The sequence below is a fragment of the Rhodnius prolixus genome, unplaced genomic scaffold (genome assembly GCF_049639745.1).
Source record: "Rhodnius prolixus isolate KJV_2025 unplaced genomic scaffold, Rpr scaffold_2, whole genome shotgun sequence".
Taxonomy (NCBI): domain Eukaryota; kingdom Metazoa; phylum Arthropoda; class Insecta; order Hemiptera; family Reduviidae; genus Rhodnius; species Rhodnius prolixus.
This window is the reverse complement of record NW_027411592.1, coordinates 49,840,386-49,861,508: the sequence shown is the minus strand read 5'-3', so window position 1 is coordinate 49,861,508 and position 21,123 is coordinate 49,840,386. Positions and strand designations below refer to the sequence as shown.

The window sequence follows — 21,123 nt, the reverse complement described above, 5'->3', positions numbered from 1 at the left end:
CCAACCTTAACCGCATACAAATCCTTCAGTCTAAAATCCTCCGCCGTATTACGAACGCTCCTTTCTATGTGTCAAACCTCACCCTTCATACCGACCTCAATATTCCATTTGTAACCAACCTCGCTAAATCCCGCTACACTAAATTCCATAAACTCCTCAGATCCCATCCCAACCCACTCGCACAACTCCTTTCATCCCAATCACTTCCCGGAAACCCCGTACGACGGCTCAGGCGTCGCTGGCCCCGAGATCACCTGAGGAGCTAACGATGGTCACCACTGGGTGACTGTCATTCACGACAATCACGCCATGTCTATACTTATTTAGCACATTTACTTGTTGCATATATATTTGTGCAGTTGTAAAATTCTAATAAAGAAAAAAAAAAAAAAAAAATTTAGCACAACGAAATTTTTCAGATTGTTGGAACAAATGTTGTACAAAAAATCTTTAAAAAATTCGGAGGGGGTGTAAGAAACTTGACGGACGTGTAAGAAACTCTTAAGAATGGTTAATCTAGCCACCAGCATTTAAATTCCGGATTCGAATCCAAGACATGTGGGACTCCAGATCGCCAGCTGTGGAGCTAATCCCCAATCCTGGTCATGCAGTTTTAATACTGTCTGATGTACTTACCTTGGACAGGGTATATGAATTTATTTTTTGAAAAGCTGATTGTACTTTTTGGTAAATGTACGGTCTGAAGTGCTGTATTTGCGATAATTCAACGATAATATTGACTGTAAAGTTTACTCTGCAGTACTGTTAGTAACATCCGAGGCATTAAATTTTTAAAGAGGACAAGAAAACTATGTTTAAATAATTAACAGACAGCTTAGGCGCCATGCAATAACTCAAAAGAAAGTCTTTTACAAATAAATCACTTCCCATTTAGTAAACTAAAGAACTAGATAGTAACCTTTACTAAAATGGGGAAAAATTTAGAAACAATGAGAGAAATATCAAGCTGATAATATATTTAAGGCAATAAACGATGAAAAAAAGAAAATAAGGCTGAAAATAGAAATCAGTTATATTGAAAAACAAATGAACGAGATTTAAGGGAACAAATTACAAAAATTTGAAGGTTGATTGATTTAGCAGTTCTAAGTTCGGGCAAAGAACAGTTAGTAAAAGGGTATTTTGGCTGTGGAAAGAAAAAAATAAATTCTTCAACAGAAAATTTTAAATCTTAAAATCTAACCGTGGAATTTGTAGCGAATATCTTTTAATTTAATGTTATCCTTCAGTTACTACATCAAAGAAAAATACCAGACAACTAATGGACGATATTTTCAGATATTTACTTTAAAATTGTATTGTCATCTGATGGCTTATTAGTTACAAACAAATGCTTCGATTTTTTAGAAGATTATACAATTTAAAATTAAACAAAAAAGTTGATAATCTTAGATTCTTGCGGGAAATTGCTAAACATATAACCGACTGCAATTGCTGTAGTATCTGGAAAAGTAAAATATTGGGGTATATTAAATCACACCGAACTTTCTTTAAAAACGATGTTATTTACATATATTGAAAACAGAGTTCCAAAACAATATAAGATGTATTAAAAGTAATGGCAAATATTTTGAGTAACGTTCAATCACTAAATTGTAGAATAATCTCAATTAAAACTTTATTACAACTTTAATTCATCTGATCTCCATAAGAGTTCAATTTGGAAAAGTAAAATGTTGGAGTAAATTGAAGCAAACCTATTCTCTAAAAACGCTATTTATATGTATTTTCAAACTTGAGATTCAAAACAATAGAAGATCCATTAAAAGTAATAGCAAATATTTTGAACGTTTTTACCAGTAAATCGTAGGATAATCTCAATTATAACTTTATTACAACTTCAATTCATCTGATTTTTCATAAGTGGTCCAATGAGGCCATTTTTTCAAATCTTCCATTAATGCTGCACCTGGACTTTCAGTGGCCAAGACTTGTTTGTGCGCAAATAGCTTATAATCTGGTGCAATTTTACCTAATTTTACACCCTCCTCAATTAACAATTTCGCTGCCCTTATTTGTCTTTGGGGTGGTAAAATTGACACAAATGTACCTATAAAGTAAATAGCAATACTTCTCCTGTTAAATGGAATTGTATGAGAACCAAACTTGCCCCATCCTAACCCCGTATAGGCTGCACCATCACCTCCAACAAGGAAGTGCATACCCATATCACTCCAACCACGTCCTAAATGATCTATCTGAATGTCACGCACTTTTTGGGAACATGTAGTAAATGAGGTGCAATTTGAGCCGGCAGTGTGGGCTATGATCACATAATGAGGTGGATTAACTTTTAAATCCTCTACCTTTCCACGAGACGGTTCTGCATGCCAATCTTTACGAGAATATAATAGTAATGTTGAATTCGCATTCATCTCAGAATCCCATTCTGAAAAATGACAACACTTTAACTTTCTATAAGCCTTTTATTGAATAATAGAATAGACTAAATTAATGCAAGTACATAAGCAAGATTCCTGCTCTACACCTACAGCTTCATAATTATTATTTTCCTTTTACAATTAACGGAACATTTGGAGACCAATGATTGCATTTCATCAACAAATTACTTAAAGCTGCTCCTGGACTGTCGGTAGGTCTGATTTGTTTATGAAGAAACAGTTTATAATTTGGGTTAATTTTACCCAATTTTACACCTTCTGACAATAGAATTTCAAAAGCTGCAAGTTGTTTTTTCGGTGGCACATCTCTAGCAAAATTTCCTATGAACGCTACACCAATTGATATGGCATTGTATGATGCAGTATGAGATGCTACTTTGTTCCAGCCCCTTCCCTCGTAAATGTAGCCGTCTCCACCCACTAAGAAGTTGTAGGCAATATCGTACCATTGGCGACTGAAAGCATTTGCCTGCAATGTCCTTACCAGACTGGAGCATGCAGTAGTTAGAGAACAACTACTTCCAGCTGTATGGCCCACTATAACTATATCAAGTGGTTGATGTTCAAATTTCGTAACACCATCCTTTTCGGGAAGGGCAAACCAATAACCGCGTGTTACCAGTCTATTAGTATAGTTACTGCTTAACTCCTCATCTGGAAAATAACAATTTTTCGTAACTGTAGCGCAAGAATCCAGCCATAATAAATCCAAACCTGACTTCTATGAATAACTAGGGTTAAATCAAAAAATTCTTCAAGAATTGTTATTTTAACAATAAGTAAATACGTAGTTTTTTTTCATCTTTAGATTTGTAATGCAATATTTTGATAAAAAGAAGATTAACGTTCATAGAAGACTAAAATTAATAAAGCATTTCAATTGTTAGAAATCCTTAATATTAATAATTAAAGAAAGAGTAATTTCTTTTCATAAAATTGTTTACTGGCAGAAGAATGGACTGTGTCTGGGATGTATATCAGCGAAGACTGGCCACTGAAAGGAATATTAATATAAATAAAATTAAAAAAAAAAAAAAAATGGATTGGTTCGAAATTCGCCAGGTTTTAAATTATGAGGTGAAGATTGTTAAAATGGCTAGAGAAAATTTTTTATTTTCGCTGGAGAAGGAAATAATATTTTTTAAATGTCAATAAGGGTCTGTAGGACAATTAAGGAGTGCTTTTCTGTTGCAAAAGACACAAACCTGATGTAACGTAATTGAACTTTTATTTACTTGTTCTCTTTTAAATAATGTATAAGAAGTAATGCCCAACCTGATAGAACGGCTTGAATCTTCTAAAATATTTGGATAATGATTCACAATTCGGTTATAGAAGTTACATGGAATCAGCGTAATTATTGTAAACCAGTAAAATAATAATAATAATTAAATAAATAAAAAACTAAATAAAAGTCTTTGAACGTACACATTTGTAGATAACAAATATGTTTTATAATAAATAACTTCTAGAGAAATTAAACATGCTTTGTTACAATAAAAAAATTATTAACATACACAATTAAATAAAAAAGTAAAGCTGTGAAGGAAAACTGAAGTATTCAAAATAGGATTTCACAGAAAAAAAGAAGAAAAAACCAACATGCCAATATATAAGTCATTCGAAGTCAGGCTTGGAAAATTAAAATAGTCTTTTCACCCACTTACAAGCAAATAATATATATCAATAAAATGAACATTTAAGCTTTACAAACGTGTACATTGCATTAATACAATTACTAACTTACCGTTTTCTTCATTTGTTGGTAATAATAAAATTAAAGTCACAGCCATTCCAATTAAAACAAGGATCACAATAAATATGAACAATAAGTGTCTTCGTTTCACAGATGATACAATGTTTTTAAGATTTTTATTTTCCTCTGCAAATGGAAAAAAGGTATATTAATTATTGCATAATTGAAAGTTTATTAATACATAAAAAAATATGGAACGAGAACCAACTCGTTATTGCATTATGATGAATACTTAAAGCCAAAAATTCAGGCCGTTTGATCGTTATGTAATATTATACCATTGTAGATACTGTTATATTAAATAAATTTTTCTAAAAATGCTTCTCATTAATTTCTTTCATTACTTATTTTAAATTAATTTATTTATTTGTATTACATCCAGCACAATTAAATGGGTTAACATGCATGAACCATCTCAAAAGCACTAATTTCTTTTAACATCATATTTCCCTCACTAATGACGATTCTTTTTTCAACATTACAATTTTAACCATTTCATATAAAAGACAATGAGATGTATTTATAACTGCTTAAAGTCATAGCTCTCAAAAAACGTCTTAAAAAGACTTCGGAAAAAATATTTCAAAAAAGTGAGACTAGTAGCCTGATAACAGAAAGTTTGATTAAATCGATGGAGTGATTTGAGAAGTTCTTAAGTAATAAATAAATAAATTAAGTTTGACCAGCCATTGACTGAAACCATTTTTACTTTAGATATTAATTTCAAATATTATATGTAAATGCAGTGGTGTCAAATTTCAGAAAAAGAGTTACTTCAGTAATATATGGTTGTGAGGTCTCGAAAGAAATAAAAATGCTGTTTTTCACTTTCAATCTCTCTCTCAAAATGTAGTTGAGAATATATTGAAAAAAATGTGTTAAGTTGTTATCACCTAAATAAACGCTACCATGATTGCTAATAAACATCTAAATGAATTTTTATTACAGGTTTAAGAACCTCACTTTGGGTTAGGCTTTAGAATTGTTTAATGCAGCATTATGTAAATTAGAATACGAGGAATGGTCCTGCTACCAAGGCAATGCTGTCAAATATAACAATAAAAAAGGCAAAACGTGCCCCTCGAAGTTCTGCTAGGAGAAACTTCTTTTTACAAACTCTAGGGTTTTACCACCTGACGTTTTTCCTCAGGTCTACTAGAGGTCTCGAAATCAGACAGGATAAAGAGACCGTTTCCTCACCTCATTCCAGTCTATAAAAGAGAACCAAATCATTGGAATCACCTTTGGAGATATTTTCTGAGGCTAGAATTGCTTTAGAAAAGAAATTTTGCCTGAAAATGCCCGGCAATCAGTATGCACTGGTTAAGATCCGCGAAGGCTAAGTGGAAAGCCTCAGGCATTGATTAGTAGAATTTAGTGTGATGGTATGTACGTCCACGCTGCCCTACATAAGTATCTCTCTAGCTCAAAAGCGTCAAAAGTCGTAGGTAGCTGGGTGTCCCAAAGTATAGGGTCGCCCTGTACTGCATGCCTATCGATCGCCTTAGAGGCTCCAAATTGTTTTGGCTTCCCACAATTATTTATCTGACGACCCAGACTAAAAACCGAACTTTAAATATTAACTCCTGCTGTCTCTTCTTAACTCCGCAATTCTCACGGAATTGAAAGAAGAAACTTCATGCCTACAAAATTTATAAAATAGAAAATAAGAATACTTAATTATTCTAATTAAGCTTGGTAAAAAAACAATCTGGCATTCATTATTTCAAATATTTTGCAGCCTTCTTGAAAATGTTTCACACAGCTGCTGGTTTACTTGCAAATCTCAAAAGATTAGGTTTTATACCAATCATAATAACTGCTTGAATTTCCGACATCTTGTTTTAAAAGCTTAGAAAAAAGAAGCAGAAAAAAAAGCATTCAATGAACAAGCAATTTTTAAAACCAGTCAAATTCTTAATCAAATTGTTCATTTGGCAGTTATAAATAAAAACTTGTGTTCATTCGTCACCTGAATACTGTTTGTAGCCAAGCTTTCCTCCAAATATTTACATCAATCTAATCAAACAATAATCTCTTATTTTATTCAAAATATTTCAATAGAATATTTTTGAGGGAGTATTCTTAAGACCAGTGATGGCATACCGGTTTAGGAACCGGTTCCATAAAGTCAAGTGATATCTAGGAACCTATTCTTTATTTTTTACTGCAACCTCTGCAGTTTACACTATTGTGGCATAGATTACGGCACGGTTGCAATTTTGTACGGCTCCCGACTTAGGCAGTCTACACTTACAACACTGCAGGGCATAGCGCACGCTTCAAAACTGAAGTCAGACTAATTCATTTATTTTTAATAAGCGGTTCCCTAAGGTTTCATAATTTTAAAAAACGGTTGACCGGTAAGATGCCATCACTGGGTGAGTCCATTCTACAGTTTTGTTCGGACATTTGTTCATGTTCAGGTACCTTTTCTCTCCTAAAAAAACAATAAAAATAATGTGTGAAATTAAAATTACCTAACTAAAATTATATGAAGCTAAATTTATTATAAAATGAAGGGGGTTAGAAAAATTTAATAGTGAACATTCCAAATTGTGTAAAGTAAGCAAAATCAACGCCAGATTCTTTATAAGCAGGGCCTTAAAACCTCAATTTAAAAAATGACAGAAGAAATAAACTTTCTTCTTACTGCAGAACTGAATAATAATTAGCATTAATAATTAAATAGCAATGATTTTATTAAGAGGTACGTTAAAAAATGTAAATCTAAAGCTGTATTTCCCACAAACTTGTGTACTTAGCTTCTTGAGGTTAAGAATATTTGTAAATTAATAAGACAAGAATTCTTTTGTATTTAGGAAACACACCAGTTAAAGGTACATAGGGAGCGAACATAGTTTTCATCTGTAGTCTATGTAGTATATATTTTTGGCCAGTTATATGGTGCAGTTTTTGTACACATCATTTTTTTATAAAACATCTTCCAAACCAAATTGTAATAAATCAGTAAATTATTTTACAATTATTATTGTTTATTCTATCTCCCTCAGAGTGGTATTATGTAATCCCAATAGATGCAATTATTGATTACGGAGATGCAATAATAAAAAAATCTGGTCTGTATACCCCACAGCTTTTCTCTTATAATCTTTGACAAATCTGTTTTGGCACAGTCATCACCTAAAGTGAACAATATCAATTATGATGAAATTTTTAAAAAGGGAATATTTTTTTCGGCTAGTTGGAATGGAGCTCATAAAAATAATAATAAGAGCTCCTACCAGCGTGGGGAAAAACTGTTGTGCGTAAATGAACGGTTGTTGTCGCGAAAAAAAAAGTTTATATTATTTTTAATGAGGAAGTTAGGTTCGCTACATCCGTCTTTATCATCAATAAATTTATCCACTCTAGTGTGTTTTTCGTTACTTTTTTGCATTGTTTTTCAACATACTGCCAGTCAATTCAAAACAGTGTGGAAAAGCGCAGCTTGTTACGCAGTTTTAAGTTTTTTTCCCCCCATTAGGACAAAGTAAATACCGTCTGTTTTCTCAAATAAAGGAAGCGAAATAAAGTACCATTGCAGGAGCAAATACATCTGATGTAATCACTTACTCGATTTATACCTCACTATAATTCCCTACAATAATCACTATAATAATAATAACTAGTTTCAAATTATTTTTCTACCTACTCAGAATTTCAGCAACGCAATAAAATCCTATTAAAATTATAAAACTCATATTCTCATTGAAGGTCAATTTTTCTTGAAATTGAGTATTTTGACCGCGCACTTTTTTTTTTCAAGTAACACAGGTGATAGAACAGAACTTTTCTCTGAAATAGGACTTTAGAGTAAAGCGTTAACAACTCCTTTCCCTAAAGGCTGTTAAATGAATTGTTAAAAGAAAGGGCTTCTTAAAATTCCATTAAATGAATGTTTCATAGAAAAATGACGCAAATGAAAATTGTAGTTCTACTGGTAAAAACCGTTAGAATACCAATTTAAGGGTAGGAACTACTTTAGAAAAAATGAAAAACACACACACACAAAATTGGTTAAATATTGACAACATTCCTGGTTAATGTTTGGAGTTGGTAGAGAGATCTTGCAGCTCTCAGTCAAGGAAAATATTTTGATATATACATAAAACGGACCAGAGAAAATAATAAATAAGATATTATTAAAGCCTTATTATTATGGAAGATAAAAGCACAAAGAACTTTCCATTCTGGTTGATACCCAAGTGAAGATACCCAATATGATTGGGACAATTGAACAAAAAAATTGAATAATCAAAATAAATGACAATTTAATGGGGGTAGGTTTTGTAGTTGTTCTGAGGAACTATGAATTTCCTTTTTAATGAAAAGATTTTTTTTCTTTATATTATACCGGACAATTACGGGCAATCACTAACTTAAGCATGTCTGCTGCAAATGGTGCTAATCGAAGACATAAGCATGGTACAACCTAACCTCACCAATGTGATTCTGCTTAGAAAGACTTCTTAAAAAGCCAGGATCTACCAAGAGATTGATACCCGAAAAATGAAAAAAAAACTGCACAAAAAAAAAAAAATTAATTCACTGAATGATATTTAACCTACTTAAGTGATAAAGAAATGAAAGTGGAATTTAAAACTAAATCAACTCAAATAGCTCAATATTTTCATTTTTTATTTTATTGTTTCATTAAGTTTACTCATTTATTTTTTGAAGTAGGGATTAATCTGAATGTGTAATGTGCTACTAATTTTGGAAAATGCTAAATTATAGAGATCCAAAATTTTAATAGATTAGATAACTGAAAGAACATTTTGTCACTAAATAAAATATAATGTGAGTCTATGAGTAAAAGTTTATTAGAATTGTTTTTTAACTCCTTGTAGTCCGTTTTATTAGTAATTCATTAATAAAATTGCTTCAATTGAATTTTAAAAATCGAGTAGTTCATAAAATTTACTTAAAACATTATGCCTCACCCAATTCATTGTAAGCTGGGTCTTGGAAATTGGTCAAGTTGCCAATAGAAATCGCATCCGTAAGTTTACCTAGGCGCCGTTCGTCTCCGCTATTAACAACTCTTCTCTGGAGTAGCTTTTGTGGGCCTGCATTTACTGCAATTTCCAATTCTTTTCTCAATTTTTTTACTTCAGTTTTAATATCATTATTTCCTTCAATAATATGCTGCATATCTTTGGTAATGGTTTCAAATTTTTCACTTAAACTTTTAACAGTATCTTCCAAATATTTTACATAAGAAATATTGGTTGAAAACCTGTCAGTGTTCGCATTACTCAATTCCTTCTGAATTTCTTCTGGACATTGTGCTCTGCTACACCAATTAACCGCTGATTTTACTTCTTGTTCTACACGAAATTCACTAGTAGACATGTTGAATTCAATGTGTTCTAGTAGTGGTTGTCTGTTAGATACTGGACCAAAAGCCAGTCGAATAATTCGTTGTTCTATTGGACATGGATTTTCCGTGGTGGGAGAAATTATTAAAGTGAAGTACAGTGCAAAAAAGTGTTTAGTTATTTGTACAAAATATTATTTTCGAATGTTATTTATTGTTTATTTTCATAAAATGAAATCTTAGATGGTATATTTATTTTTAATATTAAACTCCAGTAAAGATCATCAGTTTCAAAAAATTTGTTGCATAATTTTTTTTTTTTTGCAAGAATGCAATTACTTTATACAAAAAATAATACTGTTTTTAGAACTTTTTTAATTGTGTTTGCGTTAGGAAGAGAGACAAGAGTATTAATTGTGTCTAAAATTTATTTATCTTTTTTCGAGGGATGAATTCGAGTGAATGAATGGTAAGAAATTTTCATTTAAAAATGTTATATGAACGTAAGTCTTTAATTACAGAACTATAAAAGATCAAAGTTTTATTAAGACTTAAAATACATTTATATCTCTTTACCAATGTAAAACAAAACTACAATTCTTACCAATTTTTTATAAGAGCAAAATTAGTGACTCATAATAAATCATCAGCATGTGCTTCACGAGTTCGTTTTGTAAGTTTTTTAATCATATAAGGGTAAACACTTAGCACAACATTATTGCGAATTTCATTGACAGCACCCACGACTTAATTTAAGTAACTGTTCTGAGGTAAACGTTACAGCAGTATGTACGAGATGCTTAAGTGACCACAAAGATAAAAATCAAGATTATTTAGATTTAGAGACCATAGGGGCTTCACGACCTACCCTCGGAAATGGCTATTTAACCATTCAGTTCGCCTTCAGAATTTAGTAACCATTTAGTTCACTACGTGAGGCTAATGTGAAAAATTCAAAATAACTGAATATTAAAAATGCCTATCCAGGTGTTTAAAGCAATGTTGATTCAGTAGAGACAATAGTTATTAATTATGATAGTTATTTTAGGAAAAAAATTTTTAATAATCAATTATGTGCTTCCGCCCCCGTCCACGATATCAAATTAATTATGGTAGTTGGACGATAAGCCCTTCCTGAAAAAATAGGCTACTAGTTTACTTTTTATGGTAGTTATTTAAACATTTTCTCATACAAGTCCTTTTCCATCACGACAACGCACCAGCTCACACCTCAGCAGTTATGGTCGCAAAATTAATGGAAATAGGGTTCCAACTCGTTTCACATCCCCCCTATTCTCCAGACTTGGCTCCCTCGGACTACTATTTGTTCCCCAATATGAAGAAATGGCTGGCGGGAAAAAGATTTTATTCAAACGAGGAGGTGATTGCAGAAACGAATGGCTATTTTTCAGACTTGGACAAATCCTATTATTCGGAAGGGATCAACAAACTAGAGCAGCGTTGGACGAAGTGTATAAGCCTAAAAGGAGACTATGTTGAAAAATAAAAAAGGTTTACCCCAAAAAATTAAGTAGTTTTTATTTTTGCACGGACTTTTCAAACGACCCTCGTACAATAAGCTTCATCAATCCACAGAATACTAGCTAAAAAGGCCTGGATCTTAGAAACCATTTGTAGCATTTATGTGAGAATGGGCCATAATCTTCTGTTTGTAAAGCCTGAATCCTACGGATGAAGGGGATGCACTTCATTTCGGTATAACGTTCGCCGTACAAAATTCTGCGAAAGGCGCATTCCTGACGATTTTGTTTTATTTTTCATTGGTAAAAAAAAATACAAAAAAACCGTTCAGACAATGTTCTCGATAATAAATAAAAACAAAAATTGGTTTTTGATGAACGAAACTTCTTTAACTTGTTTAGTTATAAATCTTCAGCATATAATTTTGTTTTAGTTAAAAATGAAAGGATATCAGGTTTCACTTTCATTTTGTAAAAAGATAAGAATCTGTAATCTATTATTTATCTTTTGTAATATATGCAATATTTTCATTTATGCAAGCAGTGGACTCTTCAGTAATGGTTCATAACTTATAAACAGAATAAAATAAATAATAAGCAAAAAACCAAAAAGCAATTTTTTTTTTTGCTTTTCTTAACAATTTAACAGATAAATTCCCCATGAGGAGTCAGAAGCTTGTTAACTTACAGCCGTAAGTAAACCACAGATGATTACCAAATTTATTTCAATTCTACTGTTTGAAAAATATACATAAATACTGTTACTTGGTATTTTAAATTTGTAATCGCCAACAAGTAGGAAATACCAAGAGTATTTTTATTTCATCGAATTCATTTACGTCAATCCTAATTATTTATTTCTCCCAGAAATTTCTTTTTGGTTTCTCTTATACTCTTAGTCATCACTAATCATTACCGGTTTTCTACGTCCGGTTCGTGATAAGTTTAATGGGATTCTTTCATCGTATATCGTCGACCATTCTTACACACAGGTCCATAGTCTCTTCTTAGAACTTTCTTTCTCTAAATATTTACAATTTTTCAATTTCTTTCAGAAAGTAGGGGAGAGGGTGGCACATTTGAACAGAATTTACATTTTCTGTTACAGAGTGCACAGAATCGTATTATTGAACCATTTTATTTTGTTTTTGATAACCTTCAAGTCTTCTTAAGAGATCTATATCAATAAAAAGTTGGTACTTTACATACAAATCTATATTTTTTTGAATTTAAAAATGTTGTGTCAAATGTTAATATCTGCCCCACTGGTGGGGGTAGCTTTGAACACAATATAAAATAGAAAGAAATGATATTACTTTACTCTGAATCTACCTTCTATCAGTTATTTCTCTCACTACCACATTACTTTCTCTTTAAAACCACTGAAATCTAGTTCAAGAATGACTCAATTCGGGATGTTATACCCCAAGTTATCGGTTTAGGAAAATTGAACAAAATAATTCGGTTTGTCGCACTTCTTAATGTAGATTCGGACCACTTTCCCCTTCTCTGCGATTAAACAAAGAAAATCACAAACTTGCAGGTCGGTAGGGCACATATTAACTGAGATGTTGAAATGTGCCCCCTTTCCTTCCGTAAAAGAAAAAATCCAACACTTTTTGCAACCAAACAGACTTTTGTAAATACTAGGTTTAAAAATAAGAATTCCAAATGTTAGTGCACAACATATTGGTTTCTATTTTAGAGTATTGGAATAACTATCATGTGGTTTGTGTATTATGAACATTATTGGTATTCAGAATTGTATGTTAAGTTTTGTGGTTAATTTGGTATCTGGTTTTGGGTTTTGGATCCGAAGAGAGAGACAAAATGTGAAACGAGTTATGAGTTATGAGAGAATAAACTCCGTTGCACATAATCCTGGTGTTTGATCTGGATCCAATACACCAAATGGTAATATGGACTAACAATACTTACACCTTTTCCACTACAATCTTCACAATGCACTTCCAAGCTGCAACAAAAATTTTATTTCCACCTTACAAAATATAATATTCCTCAATTCTGACTTTACAAACAATGAAAACGAGGAGAAACTCTGTCAATTATACAACAGATTTACCACAAAATATGGAGAAAATTACCAATCATAAATGTTTTAAATACTAAATAAATGTTTATTTGGCGAGATGTGTTAAAGGTGCCCCCTATTCATTCAAATATGCCCTCCTCTTCCATACTGTAACCACGATATGTGAGAAATACCTTATTGATTGTTTTATAAACCATCGCTCTGTTTGTCAAGCTTAGATAAAATGGATACTAAAACTATGAAAAATATTGAAATTTAAACTTTCTGTGATTTTCAGTTTTTAATTTGTCTTCTAAATAAAAAAAAACAAAAAGATGATATTTTTATCAAGCATTCAAACACGATTTTGCACTGATGTCCGTTTTGAGGACTCCATAACACTACATAAAAACTTAAAATTGCAGTAAGCTATATATGAGCTGTTATTTTTGAAAGTGGTATGTCCAATTTTTAAAAAAATTAGTTAATGGTAATTTCCGTAAGATATAGACACATTCTTCCCATATTTATAATCATATATTCAATGGAGTACGATTTTTTTTTATAAAGTAACAAAAGAATTTTGACTATAAAATGTTATCACAAATTTTTTTTTTTGAAAGTGGAATAAGTCCATTTCTAATAATTATTATTAAAACAACTTTCTTATTGCAATTATTTTTGATTATTGCTACTTCAGTGTACGCTGATCGTTAGCAGATATTATGCTAACTGTAAAAGAAAACTAAGTTTAAAATATCTTTTTTTGCTTTAAAGATCATAACGAAGTATTTTATATTTTTAATATAACTGAAATTTAAAAAAAATAAACTTGGTTATTCGTGTATTTAAATGTCTTCATTTTAATTATTACTTTTTACATAAAAACCCATTTCAGAAAAGCTATGTCTATAAAAATATGGACTTAAATTTACTCCTGTTTTTATTTCTTGTAATTTGTTATTTTTGAAAGTGGAATAACTCCATTGGGAGGCAAAAAAAATCGTTTATTTTTTTAAGAATTGTAATAATTATTATTTCATAATAAAATTTAAAAGGTGTATAGTGTTAATAACATCACTTGTATAGATTAAGGTTTACGAATATTTTTAAATTAATTCAAATGCAAAACCTTAAATATTCGATACATGGAAAAGTGGACTTATACCACTTTCAAAAATAACAGCTCATATCTAGTTTGGGGTCCCTCAGGGGACGTCCGAATATTATATAGCCCTCAAAATCCTTGAAACTCAAGTGTACTTCTAATTGCTATTTATTTTTAATTGCGTTTTTCTCGAAAACGGCTCTATTTTTATGTTGTGCTAGGTTAAATATATTACAAAAATGCAAAGGCAAAAGACAAGTACTGAATCAGAATCTACTGTTTAACAGTGATAGGCTTTCCTATAGTATAATATAGAATAATATTAAGTTATATAATACAATAGTATAATAAAATCTTTTAATTAGAATCTTCAAGATTGTCGGAAGAGAATGTAGCGAGTATGTTCCTACCAGATGATTAAAAGTTACGATGATCACATAAAGCGTAAACCTTAGCTTTTAAAAACGGAAAGAGGTTTTTTCGTAATTTAAGAATCGCAGAAGATTCCGGAAGTAACTTGTAATCAAAAATCTGCGGAAATAGAATACCTCGTATTATTAAAATAAGAGGAAGTTATCTGTCAAAATGTGTCATCTTTTCATATCGTTTATGAGGGAAGTGACGAACTGCATGACTCCAAATAATTTTCCTCCTACATTGATCACTCGTTATAACATACGCTCTTTCTGGTGTTAACTTACAGCTTGATGGGATGTAATACAATCTTGTAAAATTTGACAGCTTTTATCGATTTTTTTTTTTCAGAAAAGAATATAAAAAAATTGCTAGAATCAATCTCCGATTTTCACTTTCTGCACTTAATGAAATCACAACTTTTTTTTTTAATCCTGGAATGTAACAGCCTGAAACAATGACTTGGAGTAGGGGAGTACATATTTATAGTAAGATTCATCAAAACTTTGAATATGTACATTCAAACTGGATGTCCTCATTGGTAAATCCTAACGATTTAAATCTAATCTCTGATTAGTGTATCTCCGCAAATGGCTATGGTTTACATACAGTTTTTTATTGTTTTGCAAATAAAGTGTAAAATCACTTTCTTTCCTGTCACCGTTTCTACGTGGTACATGGGCCCCCAATGTCTGAAACGAGATTTCATTTAAAGAACAAAAACGTTTTACACCAGATTTATTTTATTTTTCATACTTATAATAGTGACATATAAATAAAAAAAAAAATGAAACCAAAGCGTTAGTGTTATTGGCATTAACTGAATATTATTAGTCAGTTAACTCTTAGTTATTATTATTTCACAGAAAGGCATCAAGGACAGTGACAAGCATACTAATACAAACATTTCCCCCATTCCAGCTATTCATTATTAAGACAATACAAAAAATAAAAATAAAAGTTTGAAAATTGTTTGAAAAATAAGCCAAGACATTTACATATTATTTGTCGTTTACTATTTAACTACAAAAAAAAAAGAAGGAATTTCAATACTTATGGCTGGTAAAACATCTACACACAAGTGTCGACCAAACCAAAAAATTAAAAAACAATCACGAAAAATATTAGATATACAATTTCAATTAAGTTATTAAAAATTATTGATATTAATTATATATGTATAATTTTTATTCGTAGAGCGTTGGTGGTGATGATATAATTAATCAAAAATACGAATAAAATCATCTCTCCTGAAGAATGGAATTAATTTGCCGAAATTCTATAAAAAGGTTTTTAAACACCGCTTTCATTTCCAATAGATGGAAATTAATGAAGATACAAGGTCGATAAGCGGTAAAATAATAAAGTTCTTTGTATTTAAATAATAATTCAATAATTTTAATAATTTTATTTCCTGTCTTTTATCTTCTTTATATAAGAAGCATTATTCTATTCTTAGATAAAATAAAATTAGTCAGAATTACAACAATAATCATGGTGGAAAGATTTACTTATTATGTTTATTTAGAAGGTTTGTTATGTCGCGACTTCATGTTTAGCCGACTCACTTTAGATTCTCTCTTAAAAAGTCTGTAGATTATAAAGAGTTGCGACATGAGGCCGGCAATGCACTGAAAAAATTCCGGACACCTTTGTTAGCCTTAGCAGTTTAGTTGTTGATGCGCCTCAAATAAAAACAAAAAAAATGTGGGAAAAGATAATTGAGGTACCATATTAAATATTTAAATTTTTAATACAGTAAAGTGTACACTATGTTGTTGTTTGGTGTGTATGCGGGTGTGTTTGTACATTAACTAAAACAGAAAACTCGCAGAAATTTGATACTTTGTCTACATGCTACCGGCGTTTAAGTTTGGATCCACCGAAATAATACATTAGTCATCAGAAGGTGAATGTGAAGCCTTTTTATCTAACTGCCTCGTTTATGTGGATTATTGTTTACATCAGTAGCTCTGTTAGACAGGAAGGTTTTTGCGAAGGTCGTACCTAGTTTGGCTTACGAATTAGGTGAGTGCGATGACGGCCTCTGCTTTTTTAACTTTATATTTATTTAACCGTTCTCGTATTAATTGAGGTAGGGTGTTTGATTATGTATATAATGTTTAACATATTTTCTTCGATTTTGACATATTCTTCGTCAATGATAGTATTGAATTCAGGGCTAAGCTTCTTGAAGTTGTGTGCTTGGCTTTGTTCATTTTAAATACTGTTTGAAAAAAAAAAAACTTGATGTCACCACATTCCTTTCATTTCGCTAATAACCAATTTCGGTGAGCCTCCCTCCCAAAAAAATAAAATAAAAATAGAAAGAAAATACTATTAAGCAAGGCTAGTAATCATTAAAAAATACCACGTACTGAAATGTACTACTACTGAAGAATACTACTACTGTTCAAAGGTAAAATAATACGTTAAGGAAATCTGTCAAAAGAATTAGGAAAAGATGCGTATTTTTCAGTCGTGCTTTATTTCTAACTAAATCTGCTTCTTGCCAGAGGCAGCTAATAAACTTGTGTTTACACCAATTTCTCATATTTCTACATCAAATAAAATTCTAAAAAAAAACAACAGAGTATCAGTGCTACGCATTAGTTAAGGTAAACAATCCAGCTTGATTTTAAGCAAAATATAGTTATTAATATTAATTTAATATTTTTTAAAAATTTCATTTCATCAAACTAAAGTCAAAGATCAAAAGTATGTTTAAATAAAAAAACATATATCTACACAAAAGATAACATCTTATCAAATGTGTAATAAAACTGGTTGTTCCATCTAAATTTTGTTTTTATTAGAATGGGAGGTCAACAAGGAAAGTTTGTTGATAAATTAAGTTGTATGTAATACACTGTATTGAAAAACGACTGGTAGAGCTAGCGTAGCGTCTCGGTGCAACAAATTATCTTACACTCTGTTTAATGGAGGATTAAAAAGCATTGATGTTAATAATTATCGTTCTTGGTAAAACCTTGAAACCTGCATAAGTTTCCTGTGGAATTCCGATAAAAATGTGCGCATCTGAACATCCAAAATTAAAAACTTATTATAATATTAATTAATAAATTTAAAGTTGGGGTTCCTCAAATAATTGCAAATAACAATTTCCCTTAAGTTAAAATTTTAAACATTCCGACTTAAAAAAATAAAATTTAAAGGCGTGGTTTAACAATATTTATAATGCTATATTCGGCAATAGATTAATAATCTTTTCCAATTTTTTTTTTTTTGGTAAATTTTTACTGTTGGTTTCTTATAAATAAATTTTTCATATCTTTATTGATGGTACCACAATTATAAGGATTAGTAATGTAGCAGTAGTTTCTATTTTAAAAAATTCACCTTTATTTATTTCATTCAGTTATCATAAATAAACGCTTTTAATTGGAGGTATTTAGTGCCTTATAATAACGGCCAGTTTAATGTACTTCTTGAATAATAATGAGCCTTATGTGATGCGCGTTAACAGAAACTCTATAATTTTACTTTAAAACTTCCAGTCAAATGATCAATTCAAACAGATGGACAAAATTCTGAAGCTGCATTAAACCAAGCGACTAGTCATGACCCGAATACACAAGCATAAAATCTATACTAATAAGAGCAAGTTTCACTCGAATTATAAAAAAAAATAAAAATAAAATAAAAAACACCCATTTGAAAACAAGTTGTAAACACAATTGACACAACTCAAATAAATCTAAAAACAAAAAAATGTATTTAATAAAAATAAATCATTTCCGACTTTGTGTATATAAAAAACTATATATTTACCTTTGTTTACTGCTCCAATAAATGTCACTTGACCTTTTAAATCACTAGGAAGAGCTTTTTGAGCATCCTTTGAACTGAGCACATATTGCTGAATAGTGACATCACCATGGTAGTAAGCTTGATTTCCGACATTTACCACAGGACAACTACTTATATTTAATTGTCCAACTTTACTTTCTAAATGTTGTGGCGATATATCTTCTACATCATTTACAGAAACTGTTGATTCGGTATCCGCATCATCTTCAAATGCACAATTTTCTAATTCATAATCTCTAGGTGAGAGGATAATTTCTTTGGAATCTGGCCATTTTATGTTATCAGTTTCAATGTTTTCTGCCAAATCCAAATCTTCCATCACATTGTTCTAGCATCACATCTTACTCTTTGTTCCATACTGCTACTTATGATTAGAAATCCGTGAGAAGTGAGTGGGGAGTAATACCCTGTCTGACCGGCCCCTCCACTTATCTATAAAGACAATTTTAGCTTCTTTTCATTTAGCATATAGCATATACAAACTGGCATGCACTTATTATCATAGTCATAAAGTCATACTTTATTAGTCAAAAAGTTACTAACTAAGCAATAAAAGTTGAGAAAATTTAATCGTAAACTAAATACAAATTAAACATTTTTTATGTGCTTGAAAGATCTTTTCCTGCTTAAAAACATTTTTCCTGGCACCGGCTACCGAAGCCTTGGCCATGAGCTTTATAAGATCTATCAGGCTTTTATTGCTTGAAAAAACAAAAAAAAATGCAGCAGGCAGAAGTCAATTATTTTCAAAATTATCTACTTACCAAATTAAATTTTGAAACTTCAAGACACTGCAGTACCATTACTTTTAGCAAATTGTTGTCAATATTAACTATTTTCTAAGATTATTCCAAACATTCTTCATCTTATTTTTTAAAAAAATATGAATTTAATAATCACTGATTCAACATTAAATATATTATAATTACTTTCTTAAGTAAGGTGAAAAATTAAACTATATCAAGATCTGAAGGTTTAAAAACAAATTCTTTATTATTTCCTTTCAGCAAAATCCTAATTTTTAAGACTTAGTGATTTAGTGTTGAACTATAAATATTAAAAAGTGTTTGTTAAATAGGTTCATTTCCAAGAGCTTCAGTCCACCACTGAAGATCTGGAGGATTGTTATAAAAACGAATTATACATGCTGAAGCAGAGTTTAAAACATATCCATTTTTCTTCAATTTATCTTGTAAAATTCATTTTAAAAATTTTAATAAAAAATATTGATCACTTTAAAAAAAGTTTAAGAGTTTATTAGTGCTCTAAAATGCTATGATTTTTTTAATTATCTGTATCTTACAGGATTTTTACTTAATAGTTATTATAAAAGTATCCTAGAGTGTTGATAAAGCATCATTTTTTGTTTAACAAAAAAGAAAGGTTTTAAATGGGCTAGCTGTTATCACTGAGACTGTTGAGGAGGTAACTTTGCAATAAGTTGAGGTACGTCGTGGGATATATGGCAACGAACATTTGGAGCTATCCAACCACAACCCGAATGCATCCCTAACCAGCACAGAAGGATTTTCCCTGAACTAGTGAAAAGTATCCTTGAAGAAATGAGGTACTACGAGGAAAAGTGTTATGCTTCCATTCTTGACCTAATGAAAGGACGCCCATAGGGCTTGCGAAGATCTACAGCATCTTTAGACATATCACTGGCAATGATATTCTCCAGTTCCATCTTCTTAGAATGGGTGCACTTAATTCACCTACGAGCCTGTTCATTCACCTATGTGCGATATAGAAGATATGACTACAGAACATCTTAATACATGTTCCTCGTTACAATAAATTCATCCTGAAAAACAAATGGTTGAATAATATTTGGCTATTCGCTCTTCTGATAGAAATGGTGAAAAATACAATTATTAGTGCTAATGGCCAAGCTGTCGATGCGCCGAAAAAAACAATTAGTGGATTGCAAGATAAGGATGTGTATTTTGAAAAGTTTTTAAAAGAAAAAGTCTTCAATCATTTTAGTGTATTAGTTAGTTCAGGCATGCTAATATCTACTAAGATATACTAATATGTACCATTTTCCTAGCTTATTTCATGGCCTAACGTGAAATAATTGACCTAAGTAACATTTCTAATTCAGTGGCTTATAAGGCTCCAAATGATATTGCAGTTAAAAACAGGGTTTTTCCCCCTGCGAATGTCTTCCGCCACACAGTTTAGAAAACTCTGATCAAAGGACGGGTTTAGGACTTTAACTCGGTAACTCAGCGTGAGAGTGCAGTGAATGTCACTCGTATTCGCTACATTGTCGCAAAACTTCGCTGGAAAATTAAAAACCGGTCTTTTGTTTTTGAGACTAATATTTGCTCTAGACATGTTTAAAAAGCAGAACAAGTTTGAAAATGATTGGTGTTTAACATTAAATTAGGAAAAAACAAAGAAAAACTCTAGTCTTTTCTTCATTCTTATCTAAGTTTTTGGTGAACATTCTGTGATACTCAACCATTAAGCCAGAATTCCCGAATAAATTAGTTAATATGTACACTGCACAAAGGTTCTGTTTGGTTATCAATTTTTGTTGTCTAATACTGTCTAACATTGTTAAAATCTGAACTTTAAAAAAAGGTTTTTACCTTCTTTCAAAATTACAAATTACAGCTGCGGGGTGCGTGCTGCTGGCGCAATTCCATAATGAATTTGTATTTAGCCAAACAAGCCTCTTCAAAACATTTCAGTTCAACACTAGCTCATAAACTAGCCTTTAAAAACAATAATAGTTCATAAACTATTG

The 21,123-nt window shown here is 31.0% G+C and overlaps 1 protein-coding gene across 1 annotated transcript; it reads right to left on the bottom strand.

Annotated features, from left to right (window-relative positions):
- Positions 1-1,506: 1,506 nt before the first annotated feature.
- LOC141449874 (peptidoglycan recognition protein 3-like) lies at positions 1,507-21,097 on the bottom strand. Its single transcript, XM_074119774.1, has 5 exons — positions 20,966-21,097; positions 18,330-18,800; positions 4,171-4,305; positions 2,542-3,077; positions 1,507-2,432 (listed from the first exon to the last, which is right to left on the bottom strand). The coding sequence occupies exons 2-5, from the start codon at positions 18,685-18,687 to the stop codon at positions 1,854-1,856; spliced, it is 1,608 nt and encodes a 535-aa protein (XP_073975875.1). The 5' UTR covers positions 18,688-18,800; positions 20,966-21,097; the 3' UTR covers positions 1,507-1,853.
- Positions 21,098-21,123: the final 26 nt, after the last annotated feature.

Bases quoted from the DNA above. Each gene is read 5' to 3' on its own strand.
- LOC141449874 (XM_074119774.1), bottom strand. From the start codon at position 18,687: ATGGAAGATTTGGATTTGGCAGAAAACATTGAAACTGATAACATAAAA. The intron at 4,306-18,329 runs GTAAATATATAG...TTCCATTTGCAG, and splicing joins TATTGGAGCAGTAAACAAAG to AGGAAAATAAAAATCTTAAA. The intron at 2,433-2,541 runs GTAAAAGGAAAA...GCTTATAGAAAG, and splicing joins CTCCAAATGTTCCGTTAATT to TTAAAGTGTTGTCATTTTTC.